The 25,729-nt window shown below is 40.4% G+C and overlaps 1 protein-coding gene across 1 annotated transcript in view; it reads right to left on the bottom strand.

Annotated features, from left to right (window-relative positions):
* LOC101858611 (uncharacterized protein C19orf47 homolog) overlaps window positions 1–25,072 on the bottom strand; it is a 28,554-nt gene extending 3,482 nt beyond the window's left edge. Inside the window, exons 1-7 of the mRNA XM_005093702.3 lie at window positions 25,009–25,072; window positions 16,869–17,071; window positions 16,005–16,095; window positions 15,391–15,480; window positions 14,122–14,225; window positions 12,782–13,040; window positions 5,098–5,274 (exon numbers count right to left, since the gene is read on the bottom strand). Coding sequence (XP_005093759.2) covers window positions 5,098–5,274; window positions 12,782–13,040; window positions 14,122–14,225; window positions 15,391–15,480; window positions 16,005–16,095; window positions 16,869–17,071; window positions 25,009–25,024 — 940 coding nt within the window. The 5' untranslated portion in view covers window positions 25,025–25,072. The remainder of the gene's footprint in view (window positions 1–5,097; window positions 5,275–12,781; window positions 13,041–14,121; window positions 14,226–15,390; window positions 15,481–16,004; window positions 16,096–16,868; window positions 17,072–25,008) is intronic.
* Between the last annotated feature and the right edge of the window lie 657 nt (window positions 25,073–25,729).

Here is a 25,729-nt window from a genome sequence, read left to right as displayed (position 1 = left end):
AGGAGGTATTTGTGTGTTAAGGGCGTGTGTCCGATGCGTAATTGAGTAAAAATGACTTCGTCTCTTCCTGAGAGGCCCGAAGGATTTCGCGGTCCCAGTTTGGGTTTAATATTGTGAAGTTTGTTATTTGTTTGTTTTTTCCAATGGCTCTCCCACAGACTGGAGGAGTAGTATTCGACTTTATTTTTAAAGTCAGTCTGTGGGAGAGTGTTTGTCGTTGATCCCAACAGAAGGGATGAGGATTTCTTCGCCAGGTCATCTACCTGCCCGTTTCCTCGGATGCCCACATGGCTAGGTATCCATGCGAACACGATACTTTTCCCTGTTTCAGTCAAGGTGTGTATTTTCTGTTGTAGCATAACTATTTTTGGGTGTATGAGTGTGTAGTTTGTGAGTGAGGTGATGCAAGACAGACAGTCAGAAAGGATAAGGAAAGATTTGTTAGGAGAATTTTCTATGGAGTCCAGTGCCATGTCAATGGCAGTGGCCTCCGCAGAGAAAATGGAGGCTTCAGGATGGAATCTCCTCTGGTGTGTACTGTTGGAAGATAGGTTTGCGGCGCCCACATCACTGTCTTTTTTGGGGTCATCTGTGAAGGTAAGCTCCGCACTGGGGTATTTTTCTATAAGTTTTTTTATATTCTGCTAATGTTTTGGTGTTTGTGCTTGCTTTGTCGTGTGTGGTCAGATGCAAGTCTACTTTTGCCTTGGTGAGGTGCCACGGAGGGAGGTCGTGGAAAAGAAATTGTTGTATGTCTTGTTTGGAAAATTGTATGTTTTTTAAGGTCCTCAAGGACTCTGAGGGCGAAGGGTTTGATGGGTTCTTCGTTGTTTTGGAATTTGTTTATGGTTTCTGGGTTCGTTTTAAAAATGCAGTCGTGTGCTGGGTGCTCTGGTGTTGAGGAGAGATATGTGTAGCAATAACAATTATACGCAATATCTGGTTTTTGCCTAACATCATGTTCCAAACCATTCTAATCTGCCTAAACATAGCTGCCACTCAGGAATTTCAAAAAAGGAGGAAATTCATGCGAAGGCGGATGCGCGCTCTCCGAAGGCTGGAGTAAAACCAGTGAGAGCCAGAGGCAATATATACTGGAAAATCTAGCCTATGGTTTTGGAAGGGAAAACTGTCATATTTGTTGACCATAGGCAACTGAATTAAAATGTATTTGAAAAAACAACAACAACAACATAACAAAAAACAAACAAAAAAAACCCAACAAAGGCACTAAGTTAAGTAGACTAACAAGCATTTGAGTCAATTTGACACAGTTTAGACTTGGTGACTAAAAATCCAGTGTTTGTTGCAAGCTGGTGTCTTATAAAAAGATTTCTTTCAACTTAAAACTTGTACATCGATGTAGAGTGCGCGCAGTATTGGATCAAGGAGGCAACACCTCTGCCGCTGTACTGAGCACTCCTGTACAACTGCAGTCCCGTTTGCACTTAACTTAGTAGTCCCTCTGTAGAGTGTAGATCTAACATGAATTAAAATTATAGCCTAGGCTATCTAATCTAGATCTAGAATCTAGATATCTAAATATGTGTAAATCTAGATTATATCTAGAGATAGATTATCTAGATCTAGATTCAGTGTTCACTTCATCAACAGCCACAATATAGATCAAGAATCTAGCCGTCATGTAAACAAACGGGACCGCAATTGTACAGGAGTGCCGCGGGCCGCGATTTCTTTATCGCACCAAACGCAAAGTGCAGCAAGCGGTTTGTTCAATTTTCTCATTAACTTTTCAAGTTCAAGTCGCACCGGCAGCTTTTTTCTCATTTCAGCTCCTTTTATTTTTGCATTCAGCATCAATTTCTCTCGAATTTCCGCCGTTTTCATTGACAACTCGGCGCGCTAACGTCCCGATGCCCAATCGACACTTTGTTGCTCTACAATAAACAAAGTGAAACTAACGCTAGGCCTAGAAGAACGGAAGGAGAAAGCTACGGGCGGACAAGCTGCGTTTTCGCCTCTCTCCCGGTTCGGGAAAGTGGCAGCTATGCTAAAATGAAACCAGAATAGCACATAATTATATTATATTCTTTTATTCCTAGAATCATTCAATCATTTCCGCTAAAAAGAATCAGGATATGTGGATGCAGGGCTTGAAATACACCGCAGCAATTTGCCTTGGTGCTTTTGCAATTTGCCGTAATGCCCTTAAAATGAAAGGGTCAACCACGGCAATTCTTGTAGTGCCCTTGTTTTTTTGTTTTAAAAAAATGTGCGAAAACCATGAAAATAAATCACTATTTGTCCTGTGCTGTCACTTGTGGGAAAAAAAAGAAAAGAAAGTTATACGAAGCGTCTTGTCTGGTTCGCCACCGTGGCAGGTCAGTGACCCTGAGCGTTGGTATCACAACTTAATCACAAGATACGGCATCGTGCAAGCACTGGTTGTTGGGGTCACCAAAATTCATTCAAAGTCTGAACACCGCAAAGTATAGGACTCCGGAATGGGGGGGATTATTGATTTTTTAAATTTTTAAGAAGATACACACGTGGGAGGGCAGAGGGTATGGAGAAATCCTGTCAGACTTGTCTGAAATCTCATCAAAGCTTCAGCCTGACACTGCTCAGCTTGATAATTGTGTCCATTTTGTCATGGCTAGTGCAAATACACTCACAGCAAGAATAACCAAACCTCAGCAGCAGTGTCTGAAAAAAGCTCTGGGTGAAAAAGAAGGCTGAAGACGTGAGAGATGTGGCAAGAGAAGTGTCTCACAACTAGACGTCCTTATTAACCCTCATCCTGCGGGAGCCGGGTTTATGTAGCCCGATAAGCCTATTTCGGCACCTCGCCTGCGTTCTGGTCCCGAGTCAGTGTAGCTCCTGGCTCAGCGCACGGGCAGCGCGCATCCTCTTACGTGTCATTCGGGTCCCGAGTCGGATCCCCATTCACGCAGGTCAAGTGTGTGTGCGTCAGTCTGCTTGAGTTTGTGTGCGTTTGTGGCCTTCTTCTAGAACCACCTGCGTTGGTTCATAATCGAGGCATACGTCTCATTCAAAACATGCCAAGTTGATAGCTCTAGATGTTCGTCCAATGAAATTATAGAAGAAATTGACCCACTTACACATGAGGAGCTCGAAAGGATAGTCAGGAAACAAGACTTCCATTTTTCTATACAAAATATTTCAAATGAGCTTGATTTTGTATGAAATGATATCTGATAAAAGATGAGCTTGTTTAATAGTTTTGAATACCCTTGTGCAGGTACAAAGAACAATTTGAGTGTAAAACATTCGGAAATTGACCTAAATTATCCCTTTTCGAACCTCAGGTCATTCATAACAACAAGAGCGTCCAGAAAGGTTATTCAAATGGGCGTAACTACTCGTAATGTCTTATCAGCTTGTGAGAGGGGGTTATTCATGTGTTTGTAACACTTTATAAATAGAATACTATGAAGGATAGAGCGTTATTTTCATCATCAGTTAACACACTCCCGCGGTATTCATGGCGAAAACACACGTTTCCCGGCGCGCGCGCTGTACACCAACAGTACACACTGTGTGACCCCGGCGGCCTGCCCGGCGAGTCCGACGTAATCGGTTGCTGATAAGATACGCATCTGGGCACAGACGCAGGATAAGAGTTAAAACAGCACTTTTCTCTGAAATCATCTTCTCTGGTGATACTTTTTAAAATAACTTTTTTTTCACACAAGGGTCAAACAGTAAGCCAGTCTTTTTCTATATTGTGTGTGCCAACATATTTTCAATATTTTGAACTAGTGATAAGTCATAATATGACATGCTGATTGTTTAGGTTTTTAAAAAATATAACATACATGTAGGCCTACTTTAAAACATGTATTTTCAAAACTTGTTTTCACTTATCATCATAGTCAGAACCTCAGACTGTTTAACAGCAATTTTTAGTCATTCATTCTTTTTTTTTTTTCCGTACAAGTTCAAAAGTTGTTTTCACTCCTCATTTTTTCTTTTTCATACAAGTTCAAAATTTGTTTTCATTTACCATGATTTGTTTTTATTTTATCACTACACTGCCTGTAAACCACTGTGTTTGAATCTCAAATGATATGTCTTACTAATTGGTCATATTATTTCCTGTTTTCTATCGTACCCTACCGGCAATAGTCATATTCATTCTTCTTAATCCAATCAATAAGAGCTAGATAATCTGGCCATAAAGGCATTTAAAAGTCAGATGCAATCTTGATCATTATTTGATTTAAAACTGATTTTTTGTGATTTTGTTTTGATGTGATTTTACTGTGATTTACTTAGTTTTCATTCAATACTTAACATTTTTTTCCGATAACTCTATACTTTTGTAGAGAAGCAAGAATAAACATTATTGTTATTTTTATATAAACGTAGTGATGCACCATCCAACTTTAATCAACAAAATGATCACCTATAATTTTTGCCTTGGTGCACTAGCAAATTGCCTCCGTGCCCTCTGATTTTTAGGCCCCACAGAGGCAATTTTTGCCTGCCCTCCTAAACACTTAATTCAAGCCCTGTGGATGTGTAAGCCAACTTCATGTTATCTAGAATCACCATTAGTTAGCAACAAGATCTCATTTAAGCAAGCAGTTCATCCCAAACGGGTACCAAGAGAAAACAAGAAAGAATGTGTGAACAAAGAACACAACTCTTTTTATATCACTATTGTCACTTAAGTTTTGCCTCCACTTTCCAAAAACGGATCCATCCTAAAACAATACAAGGCCGACAAATATAGCACACATAGACACATCCGCATAAAATAATACCCATGCATAAAAACACATTTCTAACACAAAAAAACAACAAACAAACAAGAAACCCAACTCTCTTCAAGGCCTAGCAGCACATGCCAGGAGAAAACTAAAATCCATGACAAGACCTTGAACAGTTCAAACATCGTATAGATTCCCACTCTCTAATTTTTCATCTTCTCTTGCACTTCTTCACATTACTTTTGTTTCTTTTACATTATCACTTTCTCCAAATGTGAACATTTTTCACAGATTCTTACACAATGTTGAAAACAAAGAAGGCAGTTTGCCCCCACAGTAAAATGAAACAACAATCCTGTCAAAATAAGTTCACATAGTTCACTACGCATGGACAACTTACCTTTTCCTTGCTTGGTCCCAGAAGCAGCCTTTAGGGAGGCCAGTTTACCCTCTATATCGCTGGATGTAGCTGCTTCATGTTTGGCTCCTAATCTGTCTCTCAGAGACAAGGACTCTTTTTTAGCATGATCTGACAAAACACCTTCTGTAGTGGTAGATATTTCAGGCCGTTGTATGTCTGAGGAAAGACGATAATGAGAACTAGATAGTAATGAAATGTCAGAAATATAATATGTTTAAAAAAACATGCAATTCTAAAACAATGATTAGTTACCGATGTCATATTTTTTCGGATGTTTAGGAGATTTTTTTAAAACACTGAAGAAATAATAAGACAGAGGAAGGCCCTAACTGTTAGTCCTTGTAACAATCACAATCATCAAGGAGCACCGGATCTGACAAACACTGGCCATCAGGGTTCTGAAAGTTCCCGGTTTACCCCTGCCTCTTTCCCCTTCTATTTTCCAGTGAGAGCAAGGTGTTCAAGACCTTTATGTCTATTCAAGTGTCTCAGAAAGTGGATCTGTCTTTCCCTTACTGTATTCTTTAGTGAACAGTCCACTCGAGCTTCTTTCAGCACTACCTTGATCCTTCTATTTTGTGTTTGTTACTCTCTTGTAACACCTCTAATCTTCAGCACTTATATGTGCCGTAAAACTCTTACTAAAACAAGCACTACCACATTTGATATCATTTCCTTCCTGACATTTTAAACAATCTCCTACCACCCACTGCACAATGCCAATCGAACTCAGTCAAACTGAGTCGGGGCCAGCCAGATTTTCTTCGGGGGGTGAAAAAATCTACCGCTTTGGCAAAATTTGAACAAATTCTCCAAAATCAAACATGGCAGTTTCTGGACAATTTTATTAAATTGTAACAAAATTGCTTTTGGCCCTCCATTAGGGAAAATCCTGACCGCCCACCCCGATCCTATCAGTAAATCAAATGGGCAATAGGCACTGAGTATAAGAAACCATATTCCTATTCATCATCATCATTGCCTTTCTCACCCTGGATCAGGATATAAGCCACGAACAAACACTTTCCACATTTCCCTATCCTGAGCTAGTCGCTTGATGTCACTCCACGTCTTCCCACTTTTCTGAACATCCATTTCTGTGACTCCTCTCCAGGTTCCGCGTGGTCTTCCCCTTGATCTTTTACCCTGTGGGTTGGAATCTAACACTTTCCTTGTTATGCAGCTGCTTGACTTCCTTTTGCTTTCAGGTAGGCTTGGGTCGGGCTCGCAAAATTAACGCCCGCGAGTAACGAACTACCCGCTGGCAATACCCGCAAACGAGCGGACGGGTAACGAACCGTCCGTTTGTAAAGAGTAGTTCGCTACTCACTACACATCGGACAGAGACAACAGTTTGTTTAGCGAGCGAGCGGACGGGCGGACCGAGAGATTCCATGTATTCGAGCGGGCGGGCGGACGGGAACGACTCCTTCCATTGCCTACAACTTTTAAACCCCCGCCCCCCCCCCCTAAAAAAATAATTTAAAAATCACCCTCCTGCCTCACATTGTAGCTTGGCGTTCATGACGGAAATTTCCGCCCCCCCCCCTCCCCCGGCCTTTGAGATAATTGGAACGTACACAGTGTCACCGTGTGCCCCACGCACGAGGTGAAAGATTACACACATAGTACGTCACCAGCCTCTCTCACTCCCTGTGGCACCGCTAGTGGTTTGAAACATCAGGCCTAATTAACAAACAATAGACGACGGGTCTAATCTCGCGTCGAGTATCTCGTCTGCTAGAGTTTGTCCGTTCGCCCGCCTGCCCAGTGAATAAAATTGTGGAGCGGACCCAAAAAACGAACTGACTTCAGGCTTGAGGCCCGCAGTCCGCTCACTGAGAGAGTCAAATTGTGGAGCGGACCCAAAAAACGAACTGTCTTGAGGTTCGCAGTTCGCTCTCATGGCCGTCCGTTACCCGTTCGCTCTGACTGAGTCCGCGAGTAATGAACCCGTCCGTCCGCTAGCCCCAACCCTACTTTCCGGATATTTTCAGTATTTTTCGCAATTGTCTAGCATTCAAAGCTGTACAGACAGGTTGACCACAAATAGCCTTTCATAGAATTTGGTTGTCACCGAGATGTTTCTGTTTTTCAGGATTGGACTCATTTTTATTGAAACTGTCTTTAGGTATCACAATTTTTCATTTGATTTCTTTGGTGCATGGAATATCAAATGTAACATTTTATCTGAGATATTTTAGCTGTTGAACTTGTTTGGTCCTTTCCCCTTTGCTTTTGAGATATTAATAGACCTGCATGTGAGCCTCAACCAGATTGTCTGAAAATTTTGCGCAACCCCCCCCCCAAAAAAAAGCCTTAGTGGGTGTCATAAGGAAGGACATCCGAGTAACGAGCGACCACCCCAACAAACACAATAAAGAAGAGACCTAACCCTAACCCTACCCCAAAAAGAACCTGCATCGGGCCTCATCTTAAAGGGATTCGCATGTAAAAAGGCCAAAACAAGTACTAAATGAAAAAAAAAAATTTAATTAAAAAACCACACTCCAAAACAAACAAGGAGCATATAGATTCTAGATCTAGATCTAGATCTAAATTTTATCTATATGGCTTACATCTACATTGCTATAGGGTTTGATACAATAACACAATAGAATTGGAATATGAATCCTCCATATAGACTATAGATCTAGATCTAGATCTACTAGACTAGTAATCTAAAAAATAAATCTAGATCTAGATCTAGATATAGAAAAATCTAGATCTAGATCCTGAAGAACAAGTGAATAGGAATAGATTCTAGGCTTTGAACTAGAAATCCGCATCCGATTCCGAACAGAGGGACTCAGCTGAGTCTAGATTCTAGATCTAGATCAGGCTAGATCTAGATCTAGAATCTAGACTATAGATCTAAATATAATAATAATAATAAATAATTCACGCACCTGATGAAATGCTTATTTTTACCAATATTAATATTACAGCACAACCTATGATAGGGTTTGACACAATAGAATTGGATTATGAATCCTCCATTGAGGTCTATAATGATCTCTATATAAATCTAGATCTAGATTCTATTAGAACAAGAGAGTCGGACTTGAATGAACCCACACGATCTGAACAATTGAATTAGTCAACAAACGAAATTGAAAATGGCCGCTCGAGCACGAAACTGAAAGTAGATAATTTAAGTTGTCGTCCTTTTTCGTATTCGCATTTCTACTTAGGTTCCGACAATTATGTCGGAAACGCCGACGTCGGCAGTCGGCGGTGCGCGCGTCGACGGTCGGCACGAAAACGAAAGTGCCGACGAAGCCGACCGGAGAAAAAGGGGTCGCTGGCAGTCGGCCAAGCCTCGCACTACGCACATTGACTGATACTAGGCGGGCCTAGCGATAGCATCGGCCGGTTCGCGGGTCGGGTCGCGATTGTCGGATTTCAGACGATTGTCGGCAAACATGCAGGTCTATATTAAAGAAGATTTACTGCTATTTTAGATATTACCATGTATTCTCTTTTCTTTACATAAGAACTTCCACCAGCTGCAGCTGAAAAGTAAGGAAAATTCTGCAGGAAATTGAAATTTAGTGCTTTTAGAGGTTTGAAAATGGCATTTGGGAGCCTGTTTAGAGAGATTGCCTACAGCCCATAACATTTATTTTTTCACCAACATTTTGTGTTGTTTGATTTCTTCACCAACGTATCTTTCCATTGCTGGCAATATTTAAAAGCAGGTTCCCTTTTCATTGCTACTATAATTCAATTAATTTGTCGTCGCACCATTGATAGCAGGCAAACCTGGGAATAATGATGATGTACCTTCAAAATACAGTTGCGCAGCATATACCCAAATTTTTTGTCAATGTTCACGTCTGACTGTCGTCTGTCACAACCTCGGAACACCACTTCGAATTATTTTTTATTTTACCTACAACTGGATCGGGCCATTCGCCAGAAACTGAAAACAAACACGTTTGTTTTTGAGTCGACCGTGTCGCGCTGATCAGCCGATCCCATCCGTAGTGGGCACCCCCGTATCAGCATATTTCTTTCATCGAGGCCCTTATTGCATTCACGTGCTGTAGAATCTTTGCATTGATAATTTCTTTAGATTTAGACAAATTAGCATATTAAGTTTCTTTCTGACAGTTATTTTCTGTCTAAGATCACAAGTCAATTTACTTGATCAACACGCAGATTTTCAAGCAGCGGCAACAATCCGAAGATAGACAGAAGGAATGAGTGAAAGATAGAAAGGAGGAATTGGCACAAAAGGTTCGCCAGATTTTGATCCATCTGCCGGTAAAAAATGTACTGCCGACCAACCTGCAATGAATGCAAGGGACATAGCGGAATAATGGCCGATTGCAGGTAATGCGCAATCTGGCAGGTTTCTATAACTTTAACTTGTTGCAGAGAGAATTACCGTAAATATCCGTAACTTATACAAGACGATACGAAGTGCGAGTACGGAATTTCGGCAGTTCTGCGCTGTCGCGGTTTTTTTAAGGAGGGAGTTGATCACGGCTGTTAGGAAGCGTGCCCCACTGACAGTGTTGTTCTTTTCATTTTTAGGATAATTAAACTCGCAAAATACGCCGATCTGTGACTTTGCCGTCTTTTTATTTTGCCCGTTTGGAACAAGAGGGAACTTCTACACTCACTGAGAAAGATGCAAAATTGTAGGAAATAACGATAGATATATAAAGCGTTCCTAAAATGGCTCATATTTTAACATTGCCCTTGGGGGGTGTATATTTTAAAATCAAAATTTCAATCAAACAAAACTGAAACAATATTTCAAATTCACATAAAATGCATCAGAAAGGGTCAAATATCAAAACTCACTTTGCTGTTCTTTTGGGAAGGCCACTGTCTTGGAGTGGTGAAGGGTTGATTACACTATCACCTTTGTTCTCTTTGTCGGAGGCACGTTTGACAAAAGTTCGGGGTTTAACATCAGGTGCTGAGATTGCATGATAACTTTTAGCTGTTGTTCGGTATTACGTATCCCAGCTCCTCTTCTCTCCAGCTTTGCCACAGAAGCATGGATAAGTTCACCACCCTGTTCCCAATGTAAAGCTAGACCAAACCCATATGTTTGTATCCACGGGATGCAGTGGTTTTCGAGAATGTGGTGTTTGGGAAGTACCTTTTCACTAAAGTGTCTCCTGTAGAATGACATGTAAGTTTTGATGCATGTTGTCAAAGTGTGGTAGTCTGTCTTTTGACACTGGTTGGCCGTGTGAGATGTGGATGTGAACGTCCCTAAATGCGTTGTTTAACTGATTGAATTTTTCTCTGAGAGTGTAAGCGGTGTCAATTATGTTTTGGTTGTGGGTGTTTTCTAATGTTTCTTTTACAATGAATGCCGTGAGGTCTTTATAAACGCGACTCAAAATGTATTTGTGGCAGTGATTCCCAATGAAAGAGCGGCTATTAAGTATTATATGCCTGCTGTGTGATGTTGTGTGAGTCAAGTATGGCATCTAAATGGGAACAGATAGGGCCAGTCCTAGGGCTAAGGGGTTCGTGCTCTAACTCAGACAACTCGTCTTCTTTCCCTGTCAGTTGTTTTTGAAAGTTAGCTCTCTCCTCTTCAGAGTCAGAAAGCACTACGCAACCTTCTAATTGCCTAATCTCCCCATTTAGTTCCTCCCCACGACTCCAGTTTTTTTTCTTCTCCATATCATGTGCGTAGTGACGACGAAAGCCCTTTAAAGTCTTCCTCTGATTGCTCACTTAGCTGTATGTCTATTGTGTGTGTCGCTGTCTCCAGCAAAGGATGGTGGTTCAGAACTATACCCAAAAGGATATGAAGGTGTGGTGGGGCTACTTTAACGGGTTCAATGTTTATTAGTGGGAGGTGTAAACTATTGGGAAAACTAGCGACATTTTTCTTTAGGCCATGGCCATATTTTTTAAAACGATTGTGATCGCGTTTCAGTTTCCAAAGAACGAGGCAGGAAATATTGTTGTTGACATGGGGTTTATGCTAACACCAAAGGCCAAGAGAATGTCCGACGCAAACTTAGAACACTGCAGGGGTCGCCTTTTCTGTGCCTTCTGCTTGACTGACAGTGTTCTGCCACCACAAGTTCTGCAAAGTTCGTGCAGCTTTTGAAAATGTGAATCCTCTGTATGTTTCTCCATTTCTTAACTGGGCTAAAATATTCCAAAAATTCGATAAGAAAAATGTTGAAAAAATAACGCGATAAATAAGAACAGAAATGAAAGATCACAATCCGAGTGAATCACGGGGGAGGGGGTACCTTTTAAAAAAAATCATATAAAATCACACATTCATTTCCCGGAAATAGAACTTGCTCACACAGTTCAAGTATTGCTGTCTAAAGTGAATAACAGAAATCTGAGTGAAAATTTGAGTTTGTCTTTTGAGATAATAAACTCCAAAATGGGATTTAATTCAAAGTGCATCTTTAGTTGAACAAAACGCTTGTCCTGCAAAGCGCTTAAATGCTATAACACCAGTGAGATTTCCGGAGCGAAAGTGGGATCGTCTTGTTAGTCTTAAGACTATCTTTAAAATGAGATTTTAAACAAGCTTCTAGGTTTATCAGATCGGGAGAAATAACGAGGGAAAGTGATACGAAAATTACCAGAATCGAGTTACGCAGGCACGGCGGCGGACATCGCTATCGTCACGGTTGTTAAGCACGAGGGTGGCCGACTGACACTGATTTATTACCTTCGCGCGGGAGGTCAGACCGGGGTTCGGCCACCAGCTAAAGTACCACTTTCAGTGGGGTTTTAACAGCCGTGTGATAATGAAGGAGGAACAAGTACGGAACAGGCAGAAAGTATGGATTTCCGTAAAAATACGGAAGAGTGGAAGCACTGTTACATTTTAAAATAACCCCATACGTTTGCTTTCCATCACAAAAGTATCTGGAAGCAATTGAAGGCCCTTCTCTGAATATCTTCAATTTATGCTGTGTCATCAGCATATGTGATGTTATTAATATTTTCTCTATTCACCCTGAAACCTGGGCCCTCTTCTGTATTTCTGAGAATGTTTTAATGTAGATATACACGCTGAAGACACCTGAGGATTAAACAGCCTTGCTATCTCTTCTTGTAATCTGTTTATATTTCCTGTACACTCCCTCAGTTCTTACAACATCGTTTTGGCCTAGAAAAAATTTCTAAGAATTATTAACTCATTTCTGTCTAGATCAACTAAAAGCGACTGCTGTGCAAAATCTCCTGTACCCCTGGATCTACCTGTATGGTCCAATAGCTACATGTTCACCACCTGTTGTGGTAGGGGTTTTCCTGTGACGAGCATTTTGGGTACATTTGTCAAGAAAAAAGCCAAAATAGTGTTTATAGATATCTCTGGTCTTAAACTTTCCTTTCCTTCATTCTTTCCATCAATCATCATCAGAGTTTCTCTTCACGTAAGAGAGCACAGGCCACCAACAAGAGCTCTATGCACCTCTGTTCTGAGCAATAGTCTCCACCTCTGTCCAAATGTATCCCATATTCTTCAGATCAGAATGTATGTCTCACGCTTTTATTAGCCTTCCTTTCTTCAATCAGTACTCACTGCAAAATTTTTGTAAAACGACTCATTAAGCTATCCTTACAATAGTAAGTGATAATCGACACCAAACATTTTTTTCAAAAATCCATAGACAGTCAACAACCATGAAAAAAGGTACATTTTACTCACTTGAAGACTTTTTCTCATCTGAAACGATGTTCTTGATCTCTTTCCTTATTTTAAAAGATGTCAGGGTGACTTTTGGGGACCGAGTAGAGCGAGTGACTGCTACTTTGATGTTGGCTTTTTTCGCTGGAGAGGGGCCAGAGTTCTTAAGCACTCCTGCATAGGGTAAACCGTCACTCTGTGAGGATGGCGGGCTGTCAAGAGAGGTTGAGGATGCAGCGCGTTTCACTGCCGCTTTCCCACCGAGCCGATTGAAGACAGACTGAAAAATATAGAAAAAACATGCAGCAATACTTGTGACATTACATTTATCAGAGCTTCCATTAGCTAATGTCATTTTTCGAGGATTTTCGGGTCCAGGGCAGCGCCCTGATAGGGAGTAGAAGGGGGACGCTCCCTTATGTTTTATATTTTTTTTGTTTCAGGGCATCCTAAATATGCCCTTTTTAGCTATTCAAGCCTAAACTTAACAAGAAAACAAGTGAGAAAAACACATACTTTGCATACACAATTTTCTGCTTGTGTTAATAATCCATATAAATCCAAGGCCATGTTTTCTCTCTTCTACCAGTACTGTACATCCATAATAGCAGTATAACAGCTAGATCTATAGAACTTGACAGTTAATGTTCAACTCATTTCTGCTTGTGTTGGTTTGCACCATAATGTGTAGAATCCATAAATCCAAGTCCAAGCTGTTCTTGTACTGTACACCCATAAATAGTGTAGTGTAACAGCTAGATGTAGATCTAAATAACTTGACAGCTTATGTTCAACTAAAATCCACAACAGTATTTATAAAATAAACAAGTCTGGCAAAAAAATCAAGCTCTCTTTAAGGTTTTCTTTTCTTGGCAGGCTCAGGATCTATTGAACCACATTTCTTCCTCTTTTTACAGTGCTGGTGCTCTGCTTGTTCTTTAGAAGTGAAAGTAAAAGACACTATCCACACTTGCAAATAAAAGAGCACTTCCGGTATGGGTTGGCTATTGTTGACTATTAGGGACTAGATCTAGTAATTCCGTAAAATTTTAATTTCCCATTTGAAAAAAAAAATTTTAATATTTTTTTAAGCACGAATTTCCACGGAAATTTTTCCATTTGCAGAAATAAATTTTGATAAAAGTGTCTTTATCCACCACTTAAAGTAATATACTGTATCTTAAAAACCGTATTAATCTCAATGCACAATATACGCCTGTCTATATAATTTGATGTAAAATTACCCATCGCATGACAATCTACTAGCTGAAAGTATTTTTACCCTTCAAAAAAAAAATCAGGGGGGGGACACCAATAAGGTTTGCAAGGTTAGGTGAAACAATACTAGACCAGTGGCCTACCTGAGGGGAAGTGGACGCTGACGTTGTAGTGAGAGTGATATCATCTGCTCCATCAGACCCAAGTCTGTCAAACACTGACACTTTCCTCTTTGACTTAGGTGGGTCTGAAAAGAAAGAAAAAACCCAAAAACAAAGCATTTTCCACTTTACCACTGTTCACAACTTCAAGACCTCTAAAACTTGCAGGAACTTGGGAGAGTGAGGAGTTGTTCCAGTTCACATTGAAGTTACACAGGTTATAAATTTAACTACATCTTAACATAGAAGAGCTGCATCTACTTGTTCTAAAAATGTTACAATGCGTGCCTTTAAATAGGTATTCAAAAGCAGCTGATGAGCGACAAAACAGGTGGATGATGCTGTATTTTACACAAATGTATCAAGTTAAAAAGTTTCAATTCACTGCTTAGCACACAATGTTTAATCTCAATATCACGCTACAAATAATCTCATTCCCTTCAGCAGAAGACAAGCTTTTCAATGATATATCAGACTTATTTATAAATTGAGGATGAATTAGTTAAAAAATAAAAACGTAGAAAAAATGAAAGTCAGGAATTTTCATTGAAAAAGTACACCTTTTCAGCAAATGCAGTCTCAAAATGGAAAGAAATGCCATTTCTATACTGAATCTGAGAAAACTAGGCCAATCGGGAATACCAACACGTCTTGCCATGTGCAAAATGTATGCAATACTTCATTGTTAGCTGGCACTATTTAGTAGGCTCAGAGAAGGCTGACACGCATCAGAGTTAGGCTTATTTATACACGCTGTGCTAACTAGCCTTTTTTCTTTTAACTGCCAAATGTGCACCCAAGCCCACTTTCTTAAAACTTGGAACTCTAAAACTTGAAAGGCTGTGGGGAAAAAAAATAAAGCTAATTTTCATTCATGTTTTCTTAGAATGTCACATAAGCACAAGTGTTGTGGGGGAGGAACATCAGCACAGATGTAGATGTGTCACCCTGTCAATCCCTGCATCTCACAAAACAATGAAAGGCTAGCCTAGATATAACTACAAAATGAATTGTGTGCTGGTCTGTGGCACCAAACCTTCCCATATGCTAGGCTCTAGACTGCAACAAAACTTATTGCTCATATTGTTAAAACGAACACTTAAGGTTAAAGAAAATTGAAGGTCATGCCCAATGACTTTGTTACATCCGAGTTTCACTGTCCTGTAGTTGCACATAAAATTTTCTAAAGGTACACCCCCACTTACACCTGTGAATCAAAATTATACACACTGCATATCCAAAAAGGCTTACCAGGTGGAGGAACTTTTGGCACGGGTATCTGGCTCATTGGGGCTGCTTCTGGATGCTTGCTTGTGAAGTGATTCACCATACGACTTGCAGCTGAATAAGTGAACATTTTAAATTGAATAATTTTTTTCTATTTTCCCAAACTAAAATAATTAAATATAATGATTAAAAAAATCGCATACAAATGTTACTATCCCTCATGAAGGGACCATTTCAGAAATTTTGACATTTTACAAGATAAAAAAGGAAAAAGATTTTGTTATGATGTTACAAATTGGGCAGCATGTGTGAGTGTGTTTGAGAGGGAAGGGAGAGGGAGGGAGGGAGGGAGGGAGGGAAGGAGATGGGGAGAGAGAGAGAGGAGGGAGGGAGGGAGAGAGAGAAAGAGAGAGAGAGAGAGAGAGAGAGAGAGACAGAGGGAGTTAGAGTTTGAGTGAATACGACAGTGCGTGATGTGCCTGTTGACATACAGAAGAATATGAACATTTTTGTATTTAAAGCTGGTGAAAGTGCATTAAGGCTTTATAAATTTCTTCCAAGAGAGGATCTATAAAGGTCCGATTTTGATCTTATTTTTAAAGTCTATTCAATACAAATAAGTTTTACAAAATGCATACCAGTTGATCTACGAGGTGTTAAGACCGGGGATGAAGACAGTGAAGAGGAAGTAGTCAAAGAAGTTGATCTCAAAATCTTATCTTTAGCTTCCTGGAAAAGACAAATCAAATGCACCAAGTAAATCCATATGGTCAAGTGACTGACCATTATCATTCATTCAGCCCAAGAGACTTAAAATAATCAGAAACCAATTCTTTAACACAAAAACTCATTCTTCATTTTTAAAAGTACATGACCCTTCAATAGTTTTCATCCTGTAATAACTCACATCATGAAAGCAGAGAGTTTTAAAACACATGACCCTTCAATAGTTTTCATCTTGTAATAACTGACATCCTGAAAGCAGAGAGAAGTTTTTCATTATTATGTATATTAAAGATTGTTTTGAGTCAGTGGCAGAGGGCATTAGGCATTCAGGTGATGAGATCAGAGGCAGAGACTACTCAACCTAGTGTTCATTTAAATTTTAAATTAACGCCCCTATCAACACTATTAGGTTATTTAAGGGGCGGGACCTCCCAGTTTAACGTCGCGTCTCTGATAGGACCGAGCCAAGTCGGAAGTTCGTGTAAAGTGCCTTTCCCAAGGACACAACGTCGGACCGAGCTGAGGCTCGAACCCCCGAACCCGCAATCTCATGATTACGAGTCAGGTAGCTAAAACAGTTAGAAATCAAACATTCATCTAACTGAAATAAAAAGGCCTACCTAGTACTACTAAATTATCACATGAAAAAAGTAATATTTTACTGTTAAAGTAATAAATAACATTTATATTACAGTATTTGTGCGGTACCTGGTACCCACAAAGTGACAATCTGGACACAGAACAAAACAAAAAAATGTTCAGCAGAGTGATTGTACCTGATTGAAGACACTCTTGCAATGCTTGAGGATAGCAATAATGTCACCGAGTCTCGACACTCCCATGTCTGTGAGATATTCTTTACTTATATCCAATAACATTTCACGAGTGATGCGATTATCCGTGAACAGAATTGCATAATGAGTAGCATCTCCTGCAGGAATGCCTGCACTGGTGAAAAAGTTTATCCAATATGAAGTTTCTGTAGAGAAAAAAATTATTTCATAAAGTTTCACAACACGCTTAACTAGAATGAAATGAAACTAACAAATATGTGCAAGATTTCAGCACATTTTAAATACACCTCACATAACTTTGGATTGGAACTCACAGGGCAAGAGATCAAGGGGAAGACCTCGTGGAACCTGGAGAAGAATCACAGAAATCGATGTACAGAAAAGTGGAAAGACAAGGAATAACATCAAGAGGCTAGCCCAGGATAGAGAAAGGTGGAAGGTGTTTGTCTGTGGCCTCTACCCTGGTGCAGGGTGAGAAAGGCAATGATGATCACATAACTTCAGTACGTTTATACAGTGGAGACCACTTAAAACGAGTCCTGAAATAATGAGAAGTCTGTTAGCCCCGTTTTTTCCTTCTTTATCTTTGTAAATAAAATTCTGCTATAGCGCAACCAGACAAATACGCAAGTCGGTTATAGCGGAATATTGCTACTGCTTGGAACCCGGAGAATAATTACAAAAATTGATGTACAGAAAAGTGGGAAGACATGGAATAACATCAACAGGCTAGCCTAAAATAGAGAAAGGTGGAAAGTGTTTGTCCGTGGCCTATACCCTGGGGCAGGGTGAGAAAGGCAATGATGAATGCTACTGCTGTTACAGCGCAAAAGCCAATTATACATATTATGTAAAACCTGTTACAAACTCATGAATAACCCCCTCTCATAAGCTGATAAGACATTACGAGTAGTTACGCCCATTGGAATAACCTTTTTAGATGCTCTTGTTGCTACGAATGATCTGGGATTCGAAAGGGAGTAATCTAGGTCAATTTCTGAATGTTTTGCCCTCAAATTGTTCTTTTTACCTGCACAATGGTATTCAAAACTCAAATAAGCTTATTTTTATCAGGAAATATCACTTTATGTAAAATCAAGTTCACTTGAAAGATTTTGTATAGAAAAATGGAAGTCTTGTTTCCTGGCTATCCTTTGGAGCACCTCATATCTAAGCACTAAGTGGGTCAATTTGTTCTTATTTCATTGGATGAACATCTGGAGCTACCAACTTGGCGTGTTTTGAATGAAACGTATGCCTTGGCTACGAACCAACTCAGGCGGTTCTAGAAGTAGGACACAAATGCACATTAACTCAAACAGACTGACCCACACTCACTTGAGCTGCGGGAATACGCGACCCTGTCGGCATGCGGAAGATGCTCAGAGCGTGTCAGGTCCGGACGGACATGGGACCAGAACGAAGGTGAGGTGCCGAAGTAGGCTTATCGAGGAATATAAACCCGGCTCCCGCAGGACCAGGGATAAAGTTAAAGCTAGTAGAAAAGTGAAAGGGAACCCCTTGATTAAGTAATTTTACAGTGTTTAGTCAAGGGGTTGCCTTTTACTTTTTGGTATTATTTTACTCATGGACCCGTCTTAAGATTAGTATTCTAAAGCACATTTCTTGTTCATTTTTATCTGCTTCACACAAATTTTGATTTCATTCCACTAAAAATTATTAGTTTATGAGATTTTATGGTTTTATACGAACTATGTAATATTTGACTTAATTTAAACAACATGGGGGTTTTCAAGGAGGCATTCCCCCCCCCCCCCCCCCCCCCCCGGACCTAAAAAGAATCTAGGAGGTTTCAGGGGGAGGGGGGGCATGCCTCCACTTGCATTTCACCATGATAAGAAGTTTTGGCAATTAAGATTGATACTTACTTGAAAACAATTGATTTGCAAGGGTTTTAGTGGCCAATGATGTGTGTTCTGCAGCAAAAATTATGGTAGTTTAAACCTCAAAACAGTGCATGCCATCATCTGCCCCTGTGTGCGGGTCTAAAAGTAAAAATACCCACCTTTCTACTAGCTTTAGTTCTAATCAGACCAAGGCGAGCCCAAGGCCTACAGTTACACACATGAAATATTACTGCTTATTTTGCAGCCTAGCCTACTGAAAAAGGAAGGAGTTCCACAGAGGGCCGGCTGACCAACAACACACAAAAGAGGGGATATTTTGAGCGGGGATGTATACCCTAACCCTAAGGCCACCTTTATTCTCACCCCGGGTGAGAATGACACATGTCTCGCTATTCTCAACCCCCCCGTGACAACAGCTCCCAACCCGGTGTGGGCATGAGGCGAGGACTCCCCCCTGACCTCTCGCAGGCCAATAAAATCACCTAGGCCCCTGGTGGCTTACCGCATGTAGTTGGGAACAAATAATAATAATGTAAAAACGATTTTCGCCTCTCCGGTAAAAAAAAAAGGCTCACTACCGACCGGAAACCAGAAGGACCATTCGTTCTTTACACACTTAACGATGGCAGGCCTCTCACTCTCTGCCTGCACACATTAAATTATGGTTCAAGTAGGAACAGAGAGCGTGTACAAACGTAACGAGACACAAGCACGAGACAATAAATGCTCTTGCACGACGGTAGAAGGGTTGTAAATTATTCAGACCAAATGGGCGAGGGTGTTAAATCGTATTAACTAGTTTAATAATTAAACAATCCAAGCTCTTTTCTTTCTTTACTTTCATTTTTTTTCTTTCATTCTTTCTCTTTCCTTTTTTTACTTGCCTCCTCTTTCCCCTTCTTCTTGAACATTTCGAGTTAGGAGGCAAAAAACATGGGTCTCAACTCAGAATTCTAAAAAACTAGGAACTTTACGGGTGATCGCCACAGAAGCCCATTTTTGCGAAACACCCATTATTATTATACTGTTGAACCCTAGAATGCTGAAACAAAAACCATCAATTTATCAGAGCAAGGTTATTTCATACCAATTTTAGGGTTTGGGAGATAATTTCAAGTAAGAGTCACGAACCAAATATTTACAATATTGATTACGTACAGAAAGTGGTGGCGCTGGGGTCTTGTGGGACTTATTTATATTTTCATTTCATCATATTCGCCTGTATATATATATATAAACTATATAAAGATGAATCCTGTTTTGAGCCTAGAACCAGAATTTCGACTGTCATGATTCACATCATACATATAGGCCTATATAATATTATTAAATAATAAACGAGAAAGACAAAGAATTAATGCTCAAACTCAAAGTAGAGTAGAATAGCCCAAGTAGACCTATTCAGTGTGAGAGGTGTAAGAACTGGGGGAGGGCAAGATGCAGTGATACTGAAAATCCGCGAATCTTGAACAGAAAGCTAAAGTATAGAGATCTAATTTACAGTCACCAATCCAATGAAACGCGAACACTTAGGCCTCTAAGTTCCATAACACGCTTACAAGTTATGACGGTTCCCGATTTCACACAAGGCCTGCACCAACGCACACTTTATTTTGCAGAGAGCTGTAGTAGCAATAAAAATTCTAAACATTTAAAATACAGTCGAAACTGTGTTAGACGGCCACCCATTGTAAAGGAGAAAAGCGTCCGTATAAGACAGGTGGCCATCTTAGGCAGGACTGATCAAGATTAAGAAAACAAACCATTCCTTTCTGAGGTCCCAACCGAAAGTAGCCACATTGTTGTTGTTGTTATTGTTGTTTGTTGGGATTTTTGCTTCTTTTTTTTTTCTTTTGTTGTTGTTTTTGTGCAAGGATGACAAAAAAACGAAATGTGTCAGACAAGGAGGACCGAGTAAAACAAACACATGGGTCGCCACCACTCGGAGAATGAGCGACACTTCTGTCACAAGTTCATGGTGACATCCATTGTTACTTTGTTGCAGACTTGGTTAACAGTGACCACTCATCTCACTTACGATTTTTGTATGAGTTCTGGGCGGGGCTTATGGGTTATTTTCGGGATCACACGCTCACCTCACCAGAAGCTGAAAATTTGTTACCTATTGGTCAACAGTGGGAGGGGTCTACGCAACATGATCGGTTGGAGGGACTACCTAACAACAACGACAGGTGATTGAATTATGACGGCTCGTCCACAACGCAAAGGCCCAATGCACAAAACGTAATGGAATCATTAAGGTGGCCGTCTAAGACAGGTGTTATTGTTTGGTGTGATAGGGGTTGTGTGTTAAAATATGATAGCCGCGGCCGCGTTGGAGAGGTGCCCGTTTTACACAGTTAAATTATATAGAAAAAACGCAAGGGGGGAAATGGAAAGTGGCCGTTTGTACAGGTGGCTGTCTTATAGAGGTGGCGGTCAGGGCAGGTTCGACTGTATTAGCTTCCAGTTTCAGTTTTTTTGTTCTCTGGTGTTGCATTCAGCCCCACCCCCCCTATTCCCAAGTGCGTCTTTTTAAAAAATCAATAATCTCCCCACATTCCTGAGTACTGTACTTCACAGCGCTGAGAACGCGCGCAGGTTCATTGACCGGTCACAATGGCGAGCCCGACAAGACACTTGTATAACTTTCTTTTCTTTTTTTTTGTTACCCCCACAAGTGACAGCACAGTGACAAATATTGATTTATTTTCATGGCGACACCACGTTTGTAATGCCGAACCTGCATGTTACAATAAATGTTGCACTATCAGACAATTACTGACAAATATCTGGGTGGCAACGAAAGCTAAAGTAGATCTTGATTTTCCAGTCGAGCCTTGGTGACACAATTCCGCTTGCCGCTGAAGCCGCCAGTTCGCGTGAAACGTACTCTCAGAGCCAAATTAATATCACAATTGCCACCGGCAGAAATAAGACGTTATATGATTTGGTTTTCAAATATTCGAGATCTTTTATGTATTTTCCCCCGGTCTCAGCGATTTTTTTAAAGGGGCCTGGCCTGGCAATCACCCTGCTCCCAACAACTCTTTCTGATTGGCCCGCTGTCGCGGTAGCGGAGGAAATGGCAGTAGCGGAAATTAGCTAAATAGCGGACTTTTGAGACCCATGAAAAAATGAAATTCTCCGGGCCAAACACGATCCAAAAGAGCCAAATTTCTGGGATTTGGCTCCAAACTGACAACCCTGACTGTGACTATTCGGGGAATGAGGGGAACCCCTTCTTGCATTAGGGGTGATGTGGTGGTGGTGGTGGAGGGGGGAAGTAGACCAGACTAAATATTAAGCGTCTGGATTGTTCAGTCGGGGGTGGCCGAGCTTTGTAGACAAAGTTCGGGCATATCGGCCATGTGCACAATATGTTTTAAAAAAATAATTTCAAGCTTAGCCTACCCATTTTTTATTGTTTATTTTTATTATTTCATTTATTGTGCATATAATTGTGGCGTCGGTGGCCTAGTGGTTAGGCTCTCGGACTCGCAACCGTAAGGTCGTGGGTTCGAATCCCGTCAGGGACCCGACGCTGTGTCCTTGGGAAAGGCACTTTACACGAATTTTCCTCACTTCACCCAGGTGGGAATGGGTACCCGGCTATAGACAGCGAAAGATCTTGTCAGTACGTTAGTGTTTGAGCGCTTAATCAGCTGCTTGCACTGTATGCTTCCCGGGAAGCTGAGAATGTTTCGGAGTGTTCTATGGTCTGCTGGGGTAATAATATAGTGTAAAGCGCATAGAGCCTGCTGTTGAGCGGGGATTTGCGCTATACAAATGCTATCTATTATTATTATTTTTAATTATTTTTGTGGCCAGTGAATTTGATTAAAGGGATTATTATACCAAATTTGGTGATATTGGATTGTGCTGCTTGCATCAAGGTAAGTTTATTTTATTAAGGCCAGCTCTATTTCTCTGAAAGCCCGGGAAAATAAAGAACTCTATTTCTCCAAACTGTTTTCATTCTCGAGATTAAATTGTAGATAATTTGCGAATGCAGTGGCCCGTGTGCCCATGTGTGTGTACACAATCGAAACAAAACCGGAAGTTGTTTATAAATTTTTTTTAAAAAGGGGGGTGGTAAATTCACAAAATAATGTTTTGTGGCCATTTTTAGTGCCAAAATTGTTCTCAGTACACTAAAAAAAAACCGTTCGAATTCAGAATACTGCCGAAAATAGATGTAATCTCAAATAGGTTTGGCAGGCAACTCGGTTCAGTTTATTTACTCGACTTCCGTTTTTGTATCCGATTTTGTGAATAAATGTCTATGGAATTAGGCCGGGACTTCTCCCGAAGAATGCCAACATTTCATATGGTGATCTACATGTAAAGTAAGCACAAATCAACAATGTCAATAATATGTTGAGCTAGATCTAGTACTCAATAATCACAATGACATAATATCATGATGCCAGTTGCGTTACAGGCTGTAGAACTTATATTGTCTAGATTTAGCTAGATCTAGACTTTTCGAGATCTAGATCTAGACTCTAGTCTACATCTAGATAAACAACCCGGACACCTAATATTTTTAGTCTAGTTGACACCCCCCCCCCCCCCCACTACATCACCCTTAATGCAAGAAGGGGTTCCCCTCGTTCCCGGAATATACAAAAAAATTCGTCCCAGGTCATATGACGTAGTAAAAGGCCTGTAGCATCTGCGCATGTCCATGACCTTTTGAGTATGCATAGTTCAAGTTATGGAGACGATGAAAAAATGGTAGACCTATTTTCGATTTACCAGGCTGTCGCAAAAATTCAGTGGAAACGGGAGAAAGGGAAACAAAACGTGCGAAATAGTTAGCAAATTACTTACGGATTACATGTTCATGGGTTTATAAATTAACAAGATATGTCCGGTCAAGATTGGCTTTAAAACGAGTTGGAACAACACTGTTTAGGCGGGCGGCCGACTTGTCCGGAGGGCCGAGATGCCCAGACAGTACTGTAGATCTTGACTAGATCTAGAGATCTAAATCTAATCTAGATCTAGAATCTAGATTTTAGATCTAGAATCTAGATTTCTGGATATATAAATCTACAGTCAAACCTGTGTAAAACAGCCACCCATTGCCATTGTCAAGGAGAAAAGTGGCCGTATAAGACAGGTAGCCGTCTTACTCTTAGGCAGGACTGATCAAGAATAAAGATGAAGAAAACAAACCATTCCCATCTGAGGTCCCAATCGAAAGTAGCCGCATTGTTGTTGTTGGTGGTGGTTTGTATTTTGTTTGTAGATCTAGTCTAGATAGATGTCTAGAAGTCGCATGTAGAATCTAGATAGATAGATTTCTTGATCTACACTAGATAGATCTAGACTCTATCTAGATTATAGATTAGATCTAGAGTCACGATAGATTCTACATGCGACTTCCTTTAATCTAAATACTAAATGATTGGGGAAGATTGAAGAATACCGGACCACTCATACATTATTGCGCGAGAAAGTGGGGTTGGTGGGGCGGGTGGTTGGGGTGGAGGAGGGGGGAGGGGGGGTACAGGGGGGTTTCCCCCCTGACAAAATTTTAATGAATAGATCTACCGGTCCGAGATTCTCCATTGAGAGATATTAAAAACGGGAAAATTATAAATTCCTAAGGTTGAGACATAGGCAAAGTCAGTCCGCTGGTCCGGTATTCTTCAATCTTACCAAATTATTGTTCATAGCCTAAGATTAAAACACCCCTTATTAGTTGATATTACGGTATTTTTTTACTTTCCCTCCCGTCTCACACTCAGCTACCAGTTGTCTATTTTCTACTAAACATTGATGCGCTGAACACGAATATCAACTTCATTTCCGTCGCAAATTAATAGTTTTTGAAATATTTGATTGTTTTTAACCGAGATAGACATGCTTTGGACCAATCGGGGGGTTCCAGGGGGGCCTGCCCCACTGGGGTAAAAGAAAATCTGGGGGGTTACAGGGGGGCATGCCCCCCTGTTTTTACCCATAATTTGATATTTTACAGTTAGATTTGAAATTGTCTTGAAAATAATTGCTTTGCGACAGTTTTACTCAGACTCAGTTTTAGTAGTGATTAATAATGAATAATGATGTGTGATCTGCAGCAAACAGTACAGCAGTTTGACCCCTGAAACAGTGCATCTGTGTGTGGGAGTGAAAGTAAAAATTTACCGATATTACAATAATTATGATGGCTATAGTTATGTAGAAGTCTCATTTTCGAAAAAATTGTAAAGTTTTGTAATGCCTGGATGCATTGCCATTACCTGACATCGACGCCATCTTGACCGGAACGAGAAAACAGAAAGTAACAACGCCAGGTTTTAGTGTCTGGTGTAATTAGCTTTTTTCCCTTTCATGGTGCTTGGCATTATTCTCAATAAAACGTCATTAACAGGAACTTTTTATTCAAATACATTTGACAGAAGCTTAAAATTCATGATTCTATGTATCAAAATAAAGAATACCATTTATACTATTCGTTGTCCTTTTTACAAACGAATAGTACAAAATACAAAATGGCAATCGTATACACGCGCTACCTGCCCTGGAGCAAAGATAGTACAATCTGGAGCCACCAACACACAACATAGGCTAGCCCAGTCCAGATTGTTGTTATTGAACACACCATGGTGCGTCGTGGCACGGTGCGCGTGCGCTCCTCTGCTTGTTTCCTTACTCTAGAAAGACTAGGCGTAGATTACCGCTCATTCTCTGCAAAGGCGCCTAGACTGCCTGTTTCTTTTTCAAAATCTGTTTCATTCTTGGTACTATCAAGCCTTTGTTCTGACACAATCCAAATGAATTTACTGGAACATCATTACCGTTTATAGCAGACATATGATTATAATTTGAAGACATTTTTTTAAAGACCGTTATGTTATTTATTGGATATTTTTTAATGTTTGGAGGTTCATTTGTTGATGTTGTTGTGTGTGTGGGTTTTTTTTTAAAGGGGGGTTTTGGGATGTTGGTTTTTTTTAGGGG

The sequence above is a fragment of the Aplysia californica genome, unplaced genomic scaffold (genome assembly GCF_000002075.1).
Source record: "Aplysia californica isolate F4 #8 unplaced genomic scaffold, AplCal3.0 scaffold00068, whole genome shotgun sequence".
Lineage (NCBI taxonomy): Eukaryota > Metazoa > Mollusca > Gastropoda > Aplysiida > Aplysiidae > Aplysia > Aplysia californica.
Note: the sequence above shows the minus strand (reverse complement) of the source record. Positions and strands in the feature narration are given on the sequence as shown.